A 12452-nucleotide genomic window follows, 5' to 3' on the forward strand; every position below is an offset into this window, starting at 1 on the left:
GAGAGGGAATCAGATGAAGGGAGAGAGAGAGAGAGAGAGAGAGAGAGAGAGAGAGAGAGAGAGAGAGAGAGAGTGAAAGTAGGATAGGCAGGTTAGAAGGGCTTATTCACATGAAACCAGTTTCTCAGTGTATATACTGTAAAATAATTTCTCCCTGGATCCAAACTCGTATGACTCGTCTTTCGTTTCCCGTTGAACAAAAACAGAGATGTTTGGCATTACAGTCTCAGTCACCATTCACTTTTATAGCATCTTTTTTCCATACAATGAAAATGAATGGTGAATGAGACTAACATTCTGCCTAACATCTCCTTTTGTGTTCCAAAAACACGCGGGTTAACATTACTTCACGGGGCATCAATGAGAAGGGATGCACTTTTACAAATAATTTTAAATTTAAAGCAAAGCAAAAGTTCTTCATAATCATCAGAAGTGCTTTCAGTTTTTCTGTGAGATTTTTTTTCATTATCACAGTACCAGTCCAATGTTTGAACACAAACATCTAAAGGATCTAAAGGGTTTAGCTTGCTTTAAAATAGTTTTGTAGGCAAATATAAATTGTCCCTGCATATGAATTCCTGTACTTTGTACATGTACTTTTAAAATTACTTTGTTGACTGTTTGACCAGAAAATGAAGGAAAAGCAACCTGCTTGCTTGGAATCTCCTTCAGTACTGTTTAAAAAGCATCCTAGGATGCACCTCATGAAGTTGGTTGAGAAAAGAGCAAAGGATGGCTACTTTGAAGAAGCAAAAATATAAAACAGTTTTGATTTGGTTAACATTTTTCTACTGACTACATAATTCCCCTTCTTCCATTTGTGTTATTTAATTGTTTTTATGACTTTATTAATTTTCTAAAATTTGGAAAATACTACTTATAAAGAATGACTGGTTGTTTACATCTATTTCTTACTTATCAAGCCTAGTATCTCTTTCCTGAAACCTTCACATGATGTAAGCACAGATTTTGCAATGACGTGATGTTAATTTGGCTGACGTGTGTTTTTGTTAGGGTTTGTGGTTTGCCAACCCAGGGGGCAGTAACAGCATGCCTAGCCGCACCCACAGCTCAGTTCAGAGGACTCGATCGCTGCCCGTCCACACCAACCCACACACCATGGCCATGTTCCAGCAAACAGGTAAGAGACCGGTGCTGCAACAGGCTGTTAATCTGTGACTCACAGTCTGCTCAGCCAGAGCTGGTGTGCTATTGTCTCTGGCACACAAATCCCCAGATCACTTTTGTGAAGCAACAGTTTAAAAACCTTTCCTGCCTTTAATGCCGTCAATCCTGGGGAGGGGGGAACTTGATACTTACAATACGGGACAATAGGTGTCCTATACAGGATGTCTTTATTTCGCCTAAAATACAGGATATCCCGGCTAATAGAGGACAGACAACCCTATGTAAAATCAAGCAATGTCTTTAATATCTTAAGCAATTTTAATAGACTTTTTTTGGCAACAAAAATCATGTGATTTATTATAGTTTTACAATTGGAAAAATTATGCCTTGATTATTTTATTCTCAGTTTTTTACTGTATTCTACTTCTTGCATTAAACATTTTAAATTTACTTGGCTTCAGCGACTGTTTCGTTGAAATGAAGGTTCCTCCGATTGAGAAAAATCACAATTTTAAGCCATTTTACAGCAAATACATGAATATTGAGATATCAAAAGACTTATAAATATCGAGACTTTTTAACTGTATTTAGCAGAGAAGGACCACTTCAGTTAAAATAAATGAGAGAAATTGGAGGGAAGAAGCACATGCAACCTGTGGTGAAATAAAACTTTGTATCTGCTCCAGATATCCTCTATTTTAAATAGTACTGTATTTGTAGTATTAATTATATTTTATATGTGTAACATTAATATGACAGTAATTTAAGTGCAGCCTCTGTAAAAATATAAAGCCAGATGTAAATGTGTGAAAATGTTGAACAGTTTAATGGGGAAAAATATTGACCGACTAGTAATTCTAGAGTCGACTAGCAGCATCAGAACTGTTTAGTCGACTAGTCTCGCACATCCCTAGTTTTTAGCTAAATCTGGGGTAAAGAAGCACAATTTATGATACCAGTGTTGTCAGATTTGACTGCTGATTTGAAATGTGTTCTTTGATCGTAATCTTGACCAACCGTTTTGGAGATTTCTGTCTTTCCCCATTCAAGTAGTTAGGAGCTGCACTTTTATGCTGCTTGTTTATATAGAAAATAGCTGCCCGGGAGCATTCCAAAGATGGCTGCAGAGTGGACTGACTAGCTAAAAAAGACTTGTATCCCTCAACCTTAGTCGTCAGACACATTTTCATACTTAAGGCTGAAAGTTGAGTTTTTAAAGCAGAGCTTTTCCAAATTCTGCACACATCATTCATCCCAAGCTCAGTGCCGGGTGTTCCACTGACACACATTCAGATGGGACAGATGTTCCAGATGTTCCTCCCAGGCTGTGGCTCTACTCTCTACTGACTTCCTTTAGCTTGCTGTGTCTCATTGATCTAAAAAAACACTCTGCCCTTTTTTGCAGAAGAAAGAGCCGTGCACAGGAATCCAGCAGATGAGGGTGTTTTTGTCTGCTAGATTGGATGTTGCAGTGATTTTCTTTGTGCCACATGTCTTGCACTCTTAGTCTGAATCTGTTAAGATAATCACCTTTATTAATGCAAAGGCATCACAGGGGGCCAACGGAGTACTGTAAGAAAGACTTCAGGGGCCTCACAGGATTTGCTGCTTAAAAATAGCAGGGTGACTGTTCTGTCCAGGCAGTGGTTGTCTAACTCAGCTCTTCCTGCCCACAAGGGATTTTCAAAGGCCTGTTTGCTGTTGACTCAGCTAAAGACAAGAGCAGTTACAGCTGACCCAGCCTGAGCAGCGCTGCACTGAGACTGAGAATCAAGTCTTTTTAAACGGAGCGCATACTGTAGGGCGGTGTACCCTTCCACTGAGGGAACTATGAAACCAAGAGGATCACAGTCAGTTCAGTGCAATTTGCAGAGTGTAATGGTGCTGAATTGGAGGTTGTAATTTGGAGCTATTGATCAGCTGTAGCATGCAAGATAATTAGGGTGTGAATGGAAGGCTTTGTCCTAACTTTTCAGAAAGTTTGAAATGGATGTTTGTTCTCTAATGATTTGAAAAAACGCCCAAATGATTTCTTACATCCAAATGATATCAAGACATCCATACATCAGTCATTCAGTATGTTTACATGCACTTTAAAAGTTCCATTTCAGTCTGACTAAAATAGTAATTCATCTTTTTAAAATGTCATGCACTGTAAACACGTACCAATCTGATTAAGTCAGACTAACAGACCTAGATAATGCGATTGTAGCTCGGGACACTTAAGGCATTTTGAGCGATTTGACCTAGCATATTTGATGTCTTACGATGACATCATTATTCTTTAGTGTTAACGCATCTTTTTTGCAGATTTACAGGTGCCTGTGACTGAGCCAGACATCAATAACCGTTTGGAGTCCCTATGTCTCAGCATGACCGAACATGCTCTTGGAGGTACGTCATCACTTCCTGCTCTAGGAAACCAAACCCATTGTCTCAGTGTTTACCATCCACCACTTCATCATGAGTTGACAATATCGACAAATCCATCTCTGAAAATGTTAAGCTACTTGTCGATAACTTCAATTAATGTCCTGAAAGGCAAGTCCATATCTGAAGGCATTAACTGTACTTTTCTCTATACGTGCTGATTGCACAGTGTTTGTTTAGAAATCTGTGTGAGTGCTGGTGTAAAACCTCATTTAATTCTCAATTCATGAGAATGGAATTGGAGGAAACAGTTTTGATCTACACATGCTGAGTACGGCAGTATCATGACTCTGCCGTTTTCAAACGTTTTCCAAAAGTTGCTCGTCCACACTGAAACATATGCAAACAATTAAATCCTCTTACTGCACACGCAAAAGCAACTCAAAAAGCATCGCCATGCCTCATTTCCATGTACGGTCTGAAATTCATTTGTCCTCGAATGCAATTCTGTGTTAATTACCCGTCGCCTTTGAAAGAATGCAATGTAAAGGTTGTACGAAGTTGTACAAAATTTACCTTTAACAATGCTCTCAAAATAAATAGCAGACACAACAACACCGCTACAATATGGGCCGCCATCTTGATTGTTTTGGGTTGGATGGATCACATGACTACCTCACATGACAACAAATACATCATCGTTTTCAGATATCTCAGTTTTTCCTGTCCACACATTTTCAAATTTATACACTTGGGAGAGCGTTTTGGAAAAGCTCAATTTTCGCTGTACAAAAATGCTGTCTCAGTGTGGACGGAAGGCCTAAACATAGCGAAGAGATGCGTTTTCAAAAGAAAATCTATTAGTGTGGACGTAGCCTCTGACACTCATTAAAAGGGTCAAAAAACACAGCTACACTTCTGAAGTGTGTAAACTTCTACAACCTTAAGTTGTTTTTTCCCTCTCTACAAAAATGTATTAACTTTTTGAAGTGCTTCTTTGGTGAAAGCACATCAGACACAATAATCTCCAATTGACAAAATATATCAGACCGTCTCATAATAAGGTAAAAAACGTCTACGCTTACAAAGTGCCAAAACTTTGAACACAACTTTTTTTTTCTTTGAAACCTTGAATTGTTTTTCCCTTTCCACGACATTTAATTAACTTTTTGAAGTGCTTCCTTGCTGAAAGCTTTATACAATGCATCAGCCACAACAATATTACACAAAGACACAAAATATTGTGACTATACATACAGTGCATCTGGAAAGTATTCACAAGTATATACAGCCTTATTCCAAAATGGATTAAATTCATTATTTTCCTCAAAATTCTACAAACAATACCCCACAATGACAACGTGAAAGAAGTGTGTTTGAAATCTTTGCAAATTTATTAAAAATAAAAAAAACGAAAAAAATCACATGTACATAAGTATTCACAGCCTTTGCCATGACACTCAAAACTGAGCTCAGGTGCATCCTGTTTCCACTGATCATCCTTGAGATGTTTCTACAACTTGATTGGAGTCCACCTGTGGTAAATTCAGTTGATTGGACATGATTTGGAAAGGCACACACCTGTCTATGTAAGGTCCCACAGTTAACAGTGCATGTCAGAGAACAAACCAAGCCATGAAGTCCAAGGAATTGTCTGTAGACCTCCTAGACAGGATTGTATCAAGGCACAGATCTGGGGAAGGGTACAGAACATTTCTGCAGCATTGAAGGTCCCAATGAGCACAGTGGCCTCCATCATCCGTAAATGGAAGAAGTTTGGAACCATCAGGACTCTTCCTAGAGCTGGCTGCCCGGCCAAACTGAGCGATCGGGGAAGAAGGGCCTTAGTCAGGGAGGTGACCAAGAACCCAATGGTCACTCTGACAGAGCTCCAGCATTTCTCTGTGGAGAGAGGAGAACCTTCCAGAAGAACAACCATCTCTGCAGCACTCCACCAATCAGGTCTGTATGGTAGAGTGGCCAGACGGAAGCCACTCCTCAGTAAAAGGCACATGACAGCCCGCCTGGAGTTTGCCAAAAGGCACCTGAAGGACTCTCAGACCATGAGAAACAAAGATTGAACTCTTTGGCCTGAATGGCGAGTGTCATGTCTGAAGGAAACCAGGCACCGCTCATCACCTGGCCAATACCATCCCTACAGTGAAGCATGGTGGTGGCAGCATCATGCTGTGGGGATGTTTTTCAGCGGCAGGAACTGGGAGACTAGTCAGGATCGAGGGAAAGATGAATGCAGCAATGTACAGAGACATCCTTGATGAAAACCTGCTCCAGAGCGCTCTGGACCTCAGACTGGGGCAAAGGTTCATCTTCCAACAGGACAACGACCCGATGCACACAGCCAAGATAACAAAGGAGGGCTACGGGACAACTCTGTGAATGTCCTTGAGTGGCCCGGCCAGAGCCCAGACTTGAACCCGATTGAACATCTCTGGAGAGATCTGAAAATGGCTGTGCACCGATGCTCCCCATCCAACCTGTTGGAGCTTGAGAGGTCCTGCAAAGAAGAATGGGAGAAACTGCCCAAAAATAGGTGTGCCAAGCTTGTAGCATCATACTCAAAAAGACTTGAGGCTGTAATTGGTGCCAAAGGTGCTTCAACAAAGTATTGAGCAAAGGCTGTGAATACTTATGTACATGTGATTTTTTTTATTTATTTATTTATTTTTTTATTTGTTTATAAATTTGCAGATATTTCAAACAAACTTCTTTCACGTTGTCATTATGGGGTATTGTTTGTAGAATTTTGAGGAAAATAATGAATTTAATCCATTTTGAAATAAGGCTGTAACATAACAAAATGTGGAAAAAGTGAAGTGCTGTGAATACTTTCCGGATGCACTGTATATGTCCCTGGGCTGCATTATACATTTGTTTTGTTTTTGTAAAGAAATAAATATTCATTTAAATTAGTTTACTTCAAAATCAAAAGAAGCTAATATGAAGTTACATTTTGCATAAAATGAAGCCCATTTTTAGAGGCATTGTATTTATTTTTTTTATTGTGACATTATTTCATGACAGTTATGCACTTTTTACCCCAATTCTTATTGCAGCAATGACATTATTTAAACTGTGAAATATATCATAGTAGTGCTCCCTTAGTATTGCTTTAAATTGTCGCTGATTTTAATTTAAATATTTTAATTTTAAAAATAACTTAATACAGTAAAAGAAAGATTGCTATGGTAATGAAAATCATAATTGAAAACAATGGGAATAGTAAAAGTAAAACATCCGGATGTATTACGGTAATGAGAATTGGGGGTAAATTGGGCTTAAAGGGTTAGTTCACCCAAAAAATGAAAATTATGTCATCATTTACTCACCCTCATGATATCTCAGGTATGACTTTCTTTCTTCACCAGAACACATCTGAAGAAAAATAGAAAAATATCTTAGCTCAGTAGACCCTTAAAATGCAAGTGGATGGTGATCAGACTTTTGAAGCTCCAAAAATCACAGACAGTCATAAATGATCATCGATACGACTCCAGCTGTTAAATGAATGTCTTCTAAAGCGGTAAGGTCGCTTTTGGTGCGAAAAAATCAATGTTTACGTACTTTTTGACTATAAACGCTTCCGGTCAGCAGCGGTGACCTAATTGCATTGGCATGTTCACGCAAGAACTGACACACGTGCGACACACCTGGAAGAGCAGTGAAGTTTACAACCGAGGAGGAGGAACGCTGTACAGAAGATTCGTTGGTTTTGTTTTAGATCTGTATTTATCTGTTTCTTTACTCACAATGGTGCATTTGTGTGCTTATCCTGGATGTCTCAACTGAGAGAAGAACGTGAGATTACGTCCGTAACGTGGCAACACAAATATGTCACACGAGAGTCCGCGAGAACTCTGCGCTCTCATGAAGCTTACCCGTAGTGATGGTTTATAGTTAAAAAGTACTTAAATATTGATCTTTTTTTTTTTGCACCAATAGCAATCGTGTCACTTTTGAAGACATTAATTTAACCGCTGGAGTCGTATGAATGATGTTTATGCTGACTGTCTGTGATTTTTGGAGCTTCAAAAGTAGGATCACCATCCACTTGCATTTTAAGGATCTACCGAGCTGAGATATTTTTCTTCAAATGTTTTCTGCTGAAGAAAGTAAGTCATACACACCTGGGATATAATGAGGGTGAGTAAATGATGAGAGAATTTTCATTTTTGTGTGAACTAGTCTCATGAAAATAATGTCACAATTCAAAAAATCTGAATAGTCCTGAGGGGTTTCGTGAGAATCACCTAATACTGTTTGTCTCCATCCCTGCTTTCCAAGCAGCATGAATGATGCTGCATGATAGCCATGCTTTAAGGTTGTTCCAAACAGAATTACAAATAAAAATGACTTTCGACTGATGTTATGATTGAGTCGGACACTTTTTAGCCCTACAAAGCTCTCTCGGCGGATGTTTAAGTCTTCGAAGGGAATAGGGCTTAGGGATGATCACTTCTGAATGGAACGCACCCCATGTTTCTGTTAAATTAGTGTGTTTTTTTTGTTGCTGTTATATTTAATGTACATTTAGGGGCTCCAGTGTGACGTCATCCTAATTAATGTCCTGATTGTGTTCGTTTCAGATTGCTGTTTGCTCTTCGTAAACCCATTTTACTTTTGTAATGTGACAGTTCTGAGTGGCATAGCATATTCAGTGAGAAGAAAATGTAGACCAGAACTTGATTTTATCCATCTGGAATTGATTGAATCATGAAAAGTGGGCGTTCCATACCAGAAAGGAGACAAACCTGAAAGCTAGAGTGCTACAGTGCCTAAATAGCACTTTGGCTATTATTTTAACATTTTAACATTATTTAATAATGTTATATTGGAATCCCACCTGCTGTGATTTTAGCGGTGAAGGACATTTTTTTAGAGAAAGAGCAAGTTATTACATTTTGCACATCTGTCTAAGGAAATAATTCAAAAGAACCGACTCTAAAGCATGATTCATTCACAAATCGGACATCACTACGAGAATGAGAGGAATAAATTCAGTTGTGGTTATGGCTGTTGTAGTTCACGGAAAAACAATGGTATGAATATGAATGTTAAACAAGCTGTTAGTAGTGCTTTAGAAAACATTTAAAGACTCAAGAGTCATATTTTCCAGCTTTTGTTATTTTACAATCCTACATTTAAATGTAGCAATTCAGTTTAAGTAACTGTTCCAGAGATTCTGGAAGAACAAAGTGTTTTAGCCACAGAAAAGTCACACACTTGGTTGTCTTCACAAACTGTGATGTCACTTCTTTCCATAGATGGTGTTGACCGAACTTCAACTATATAAAAGAAGAGGGTGCACAGGGAGACGGTATACCCGGCTGCAGAGGAAAAGGTCATCGCGAGGTCACAAGCCCCTCTGTCTTGGGGTGTGGTTTACACAGTGCCAATCACCATATTCGGAAAGGCTTCACACAAGCAAGTTCTGTCACCTTGACCACTTCAGCACGTTAACATTTGATTTTGAGAGAATCACATCTTCAACACAAAAAGTGGGATATTTCAAACCTGCAGTTCCTCAGAAGAACGCCACAAAGGGTCTGTGCATCGACAGGCCATTAAGAGGGGTCCGTCAGACAGTAGCGGCACTTCCTGAGAGGTGGCTGTCTAGGACGTCATGTCATAACATATCAGCAACCAGCACACGAAACCAGCTAACAGACATGTTGTTACAGATAAGATGTTTTCTGTTCATTGCTCAGAGGTTTAATGAAGTACCTCTGTGCAGAGGCTAAAAATATTACGTAATAGTATGTTGTTTACATTTAATACTGCCAAGGATTTTTTCAGGTGTGAGTCTTGTCGAAATCCGAGGACAGTGTACAGCTTTAGGATCCTAAACGCCGTCATAGTTTACAAAAGTGTTTTTGCTGTTTTATTTTCATAGTTTCATTTTGTGCCAGCAGGAAAGCTGTTGCAAAACACTTAAGAGACAGAGGTAGAGCTACGGATGGTACTCCAAAGAAAGATAGAGAGGGAATGTGAGAGAGAGAGCAGAGAAGAGATGTGATTGGAAGGGGAAAACAGGAAGTGATGTAGTCGGTGGAGATGTGAAGGGAGCGAGGAATGTCGTAGATGGATTCTGACATGAGGAGCAGGGGTCGAGGGAAATCAGGAGGTCACAGTTTGTCTCTAGTTTCAGCAGATATGAGCAGACAAGGTTTTTTTTTACATTTGGGAGAAATGCCAGCAAATGCAAGTAGATGTGTGTAGGTTGAAGAGCAGCAGGGAAACTTGTAGGTCAGAGATACGCAGGTTCAGACGGAATATGCAAACCTTTTTTCATTTTCAATGCTGATTTTGGAGGGAAATCTGCAGTGAAGTTAACCCTTCCGTTTTGGAGAAAATTCCAAACAGCTGTTTTGTTCGGGTCAAAAAAGACCCGGTAGAGAACAGTAGATACACAGCACCTTCCATTTTGTTATGAGCATTAACATATCCAAAGGCTTGTTTTACACACTTAACACAAGCTTTTGAAAATAGCATTTCATCTGGAAAGAGCACCACCTACTGAATATATCAGTAGTGGTACAATTCTTTTACAGTAGATATACTGTACAGTTCATTTTGAGAAAAACAAGATGAAAATTAGAATACTTTCAAACTGTATATGTTTGAAACAAAGATTCTAAATTTGAAAAAATTGCCATAGACTTCCAGAAGGAATCTTTTATACACATACTTCGGGATCAGGATGTCATAATAACTTTGGGGTGGTCTCTTTTGACTTGGGCCAGTAAGCAACCATCTTGCAACCATTTAGTAATGCTCAAGCAACCACCTTGCAATGCCCTTGTTATCACCCAAAACATTGTGACATTGCATAAATATAAAGAATTATCATTAAAATAATAATAATAATAATAATAAACTGATATCATGTAACCAACAAACATTGTTTTTCAATGTTTTTAACTGTTAAACAGGTCAAAAGTGACACAAACATAACAGGAGGGCTAGATATGGTAAAAATAAAAAGTACATTTATGCATTTGCCAATCATTTTTATCCAAAGTGACTTGCACTATATTCAATTAGGCCTATACATTTTATAAGTATGTGTGTCCCCTGGCAATCAAACCCCAAACCTTAGCGTCATCTAATTGGCCAAAATATTTCAAAAACCAACATGCAAGGGTTGGGGTGCCTGTAGAACTTTGTGAATGAACAGCGTTCAAATTCAGTGGAAATGTTGTAGACACAGATTTCGTGTGGGCCTTTACTGTTGAATTTTTATGCTATCTGTAAATGCATAGCAGTTAGAGGGTTTGCCGATATTTTGTTTAATCGATTTTGGCAATGTTGTAGATTTCGTATGGAAGTTTTCAACAGGTCTCTGTGTAGTACATTAAAATATTTGGGATATCTCAACACTTGTGGTACACTATGTCAGCGGGACGTAGATTGTCAAATATTTCTGTCGTACCAAAATATCCTTAATAAACAGAGATGAAATTCACTGTAACAGATTTGCAACACTAATACACAAGTTATTAGTGCAGTGCGCCACCTGGCGGTGAAACTCTGCACAATGCAGTGGCACGTCGTCTTAGAAAGTTACCAATAAATGAGACTAGATTCTTTCATTTTTTTTTTTTTTTTCAGTATTGTCTTAATATCAGCCATTATTAGTTAATCGTGCCAGGTATAAAACTAGTTTGTTTACACTTTAGGCAGACAATATTGGACTCTTACAAGTGAAGATCTGATTTTCTGCATGGAAAGGGTCTGATTTTAAATCTAAAAGGGTTTTTGCTATAACTGTTTTAATCTGGGACATTAAAGTCCTTTTATGAGGGTGTTAAGTGATTGGTAATATATCTTATTATTTAGATTTTTCCTGTAAAACTTCGCTTTTCCTGCCCTTGGTGCTGTGAATCTTTGCTAAAAACCATCAAAAGTGAATTTGCAATAGCGTGCAATAGACTTTCATCAGCTGTGTGGTGTGATGCGTAACTTGGGCGGAGGGGGAGCATAACTGGGCGTCTTAGAAACAGGAACTGGACTGGCAACCTGGAACTGTGCACACTGTGCAACTTTTTCAAGGAAAGCTATTGACATAGTGAGCCCACGCCTCCGTTACCCCACAAATCCCTCAAAAGATACACTACACCACCACGCAGGAGGACTGTAAAACATAGTTCTCGGATGGAGGGATACGCCAGCACACCAACCCACACCTCAAGTTTTTGTACGTTTGGCTGATCCAAAGAAACCATGATTTAACTGACAGAATTGTTGTACTCCTGTGCGCAGAGTATAGAGGCACTTTGACATCCATTGAGTGGTGTTTTATTTTAAGATGAAATTCAGGTGTTGAGGCAAGGAAAACATACTCACTTACACTTACACGTTAAAAGCTGCCTTAAAGAATGTCGCTGTCTCATGCATGCCACCCAATGACACTGTTTTAAGTGCTATGTTGACTATGCAGTGTGTCAGTTATGATTGGTGCCTCCAAACTAGTGCATGAAATGCCTTAACAGAATGGTAGCAGGCGTTGCATTACAAAGCATGTTAGAAAACGGTTTGGCATAGCTCTAAAACCATTGTGTGGCGTCTTGTGTTTTTGTACACTTGCATCTCGTTTAGAGATGCATTTGTTTATGTGTATGAAAAGCCAATCATCACTGCCATTTGAATGAAAAAAAAAAAAAAAAAATTGCAGATTCAAATGATTATTTATTCTTTTTTCTATTATTGATGTAGAGGTTATTGTATTCATTTAGATGTATTATTTAAGATACATGGGTATTAACTTTGCTATGGCTGGTAACCATAAGTACATCTCAAATAACAACCTAGTTATTTTTTTGACATGTTTTTCCTAGTTTGCTTTCTTTTGTTATGGGGTTAAAAAATTACCTGATTGTCAAAAGACACATTTTTTTTTATTTTATTTTTTTTTATTTACTTATAAATGCTTGTGT

At 38.5% G+C, this 12452-nt stretch overlaps 1 protein-coding gene across 1 annotated transcript in view; it reads left to right on the top strand.

Annotated features, from left to right (window-relative positions):
- Positions 1–12361, top strand: part of samd4a (sterile alpha motif domain containing 4A) — a 65043-nt gene extending 52682 nt beyond the window's left edge. Inside the window, 3 exon segments of the mRNA XM_051646586.1 lie at positions 1015–1141; positions 3439–3522; positions 8781–12361. Of these exon segments, the coding sequence (XP_051502546.1) occupies positions 1015–1141; positions 3439–3522; positions 8781–8809 (240 nt within the window). The 3' untranslated portion in view covers positions 8810–12361.
- Positions 12362–12452: the final 91 nt, after the last annotated feature.

The sequence above is a fragment of the Myxocyprinus asiaticus genome, chromosome 20, assembly GCF_019703515.2.
Source record: "Myxocyprinus asiaticus isolate MX2 ecotype Aquarium Trade chromosome 20, UBuf_Myxa_2, whole genome shotgun sequence".
In the NCBI taxonomy this organism is placed as follows: domain Eukaryota; kingdom Metazoa; phylum Chordata; class Actinopteri; order Cypriniformes; family Catostomidae; genus Myxocyprinus; species Myxocyprinus asiaticus.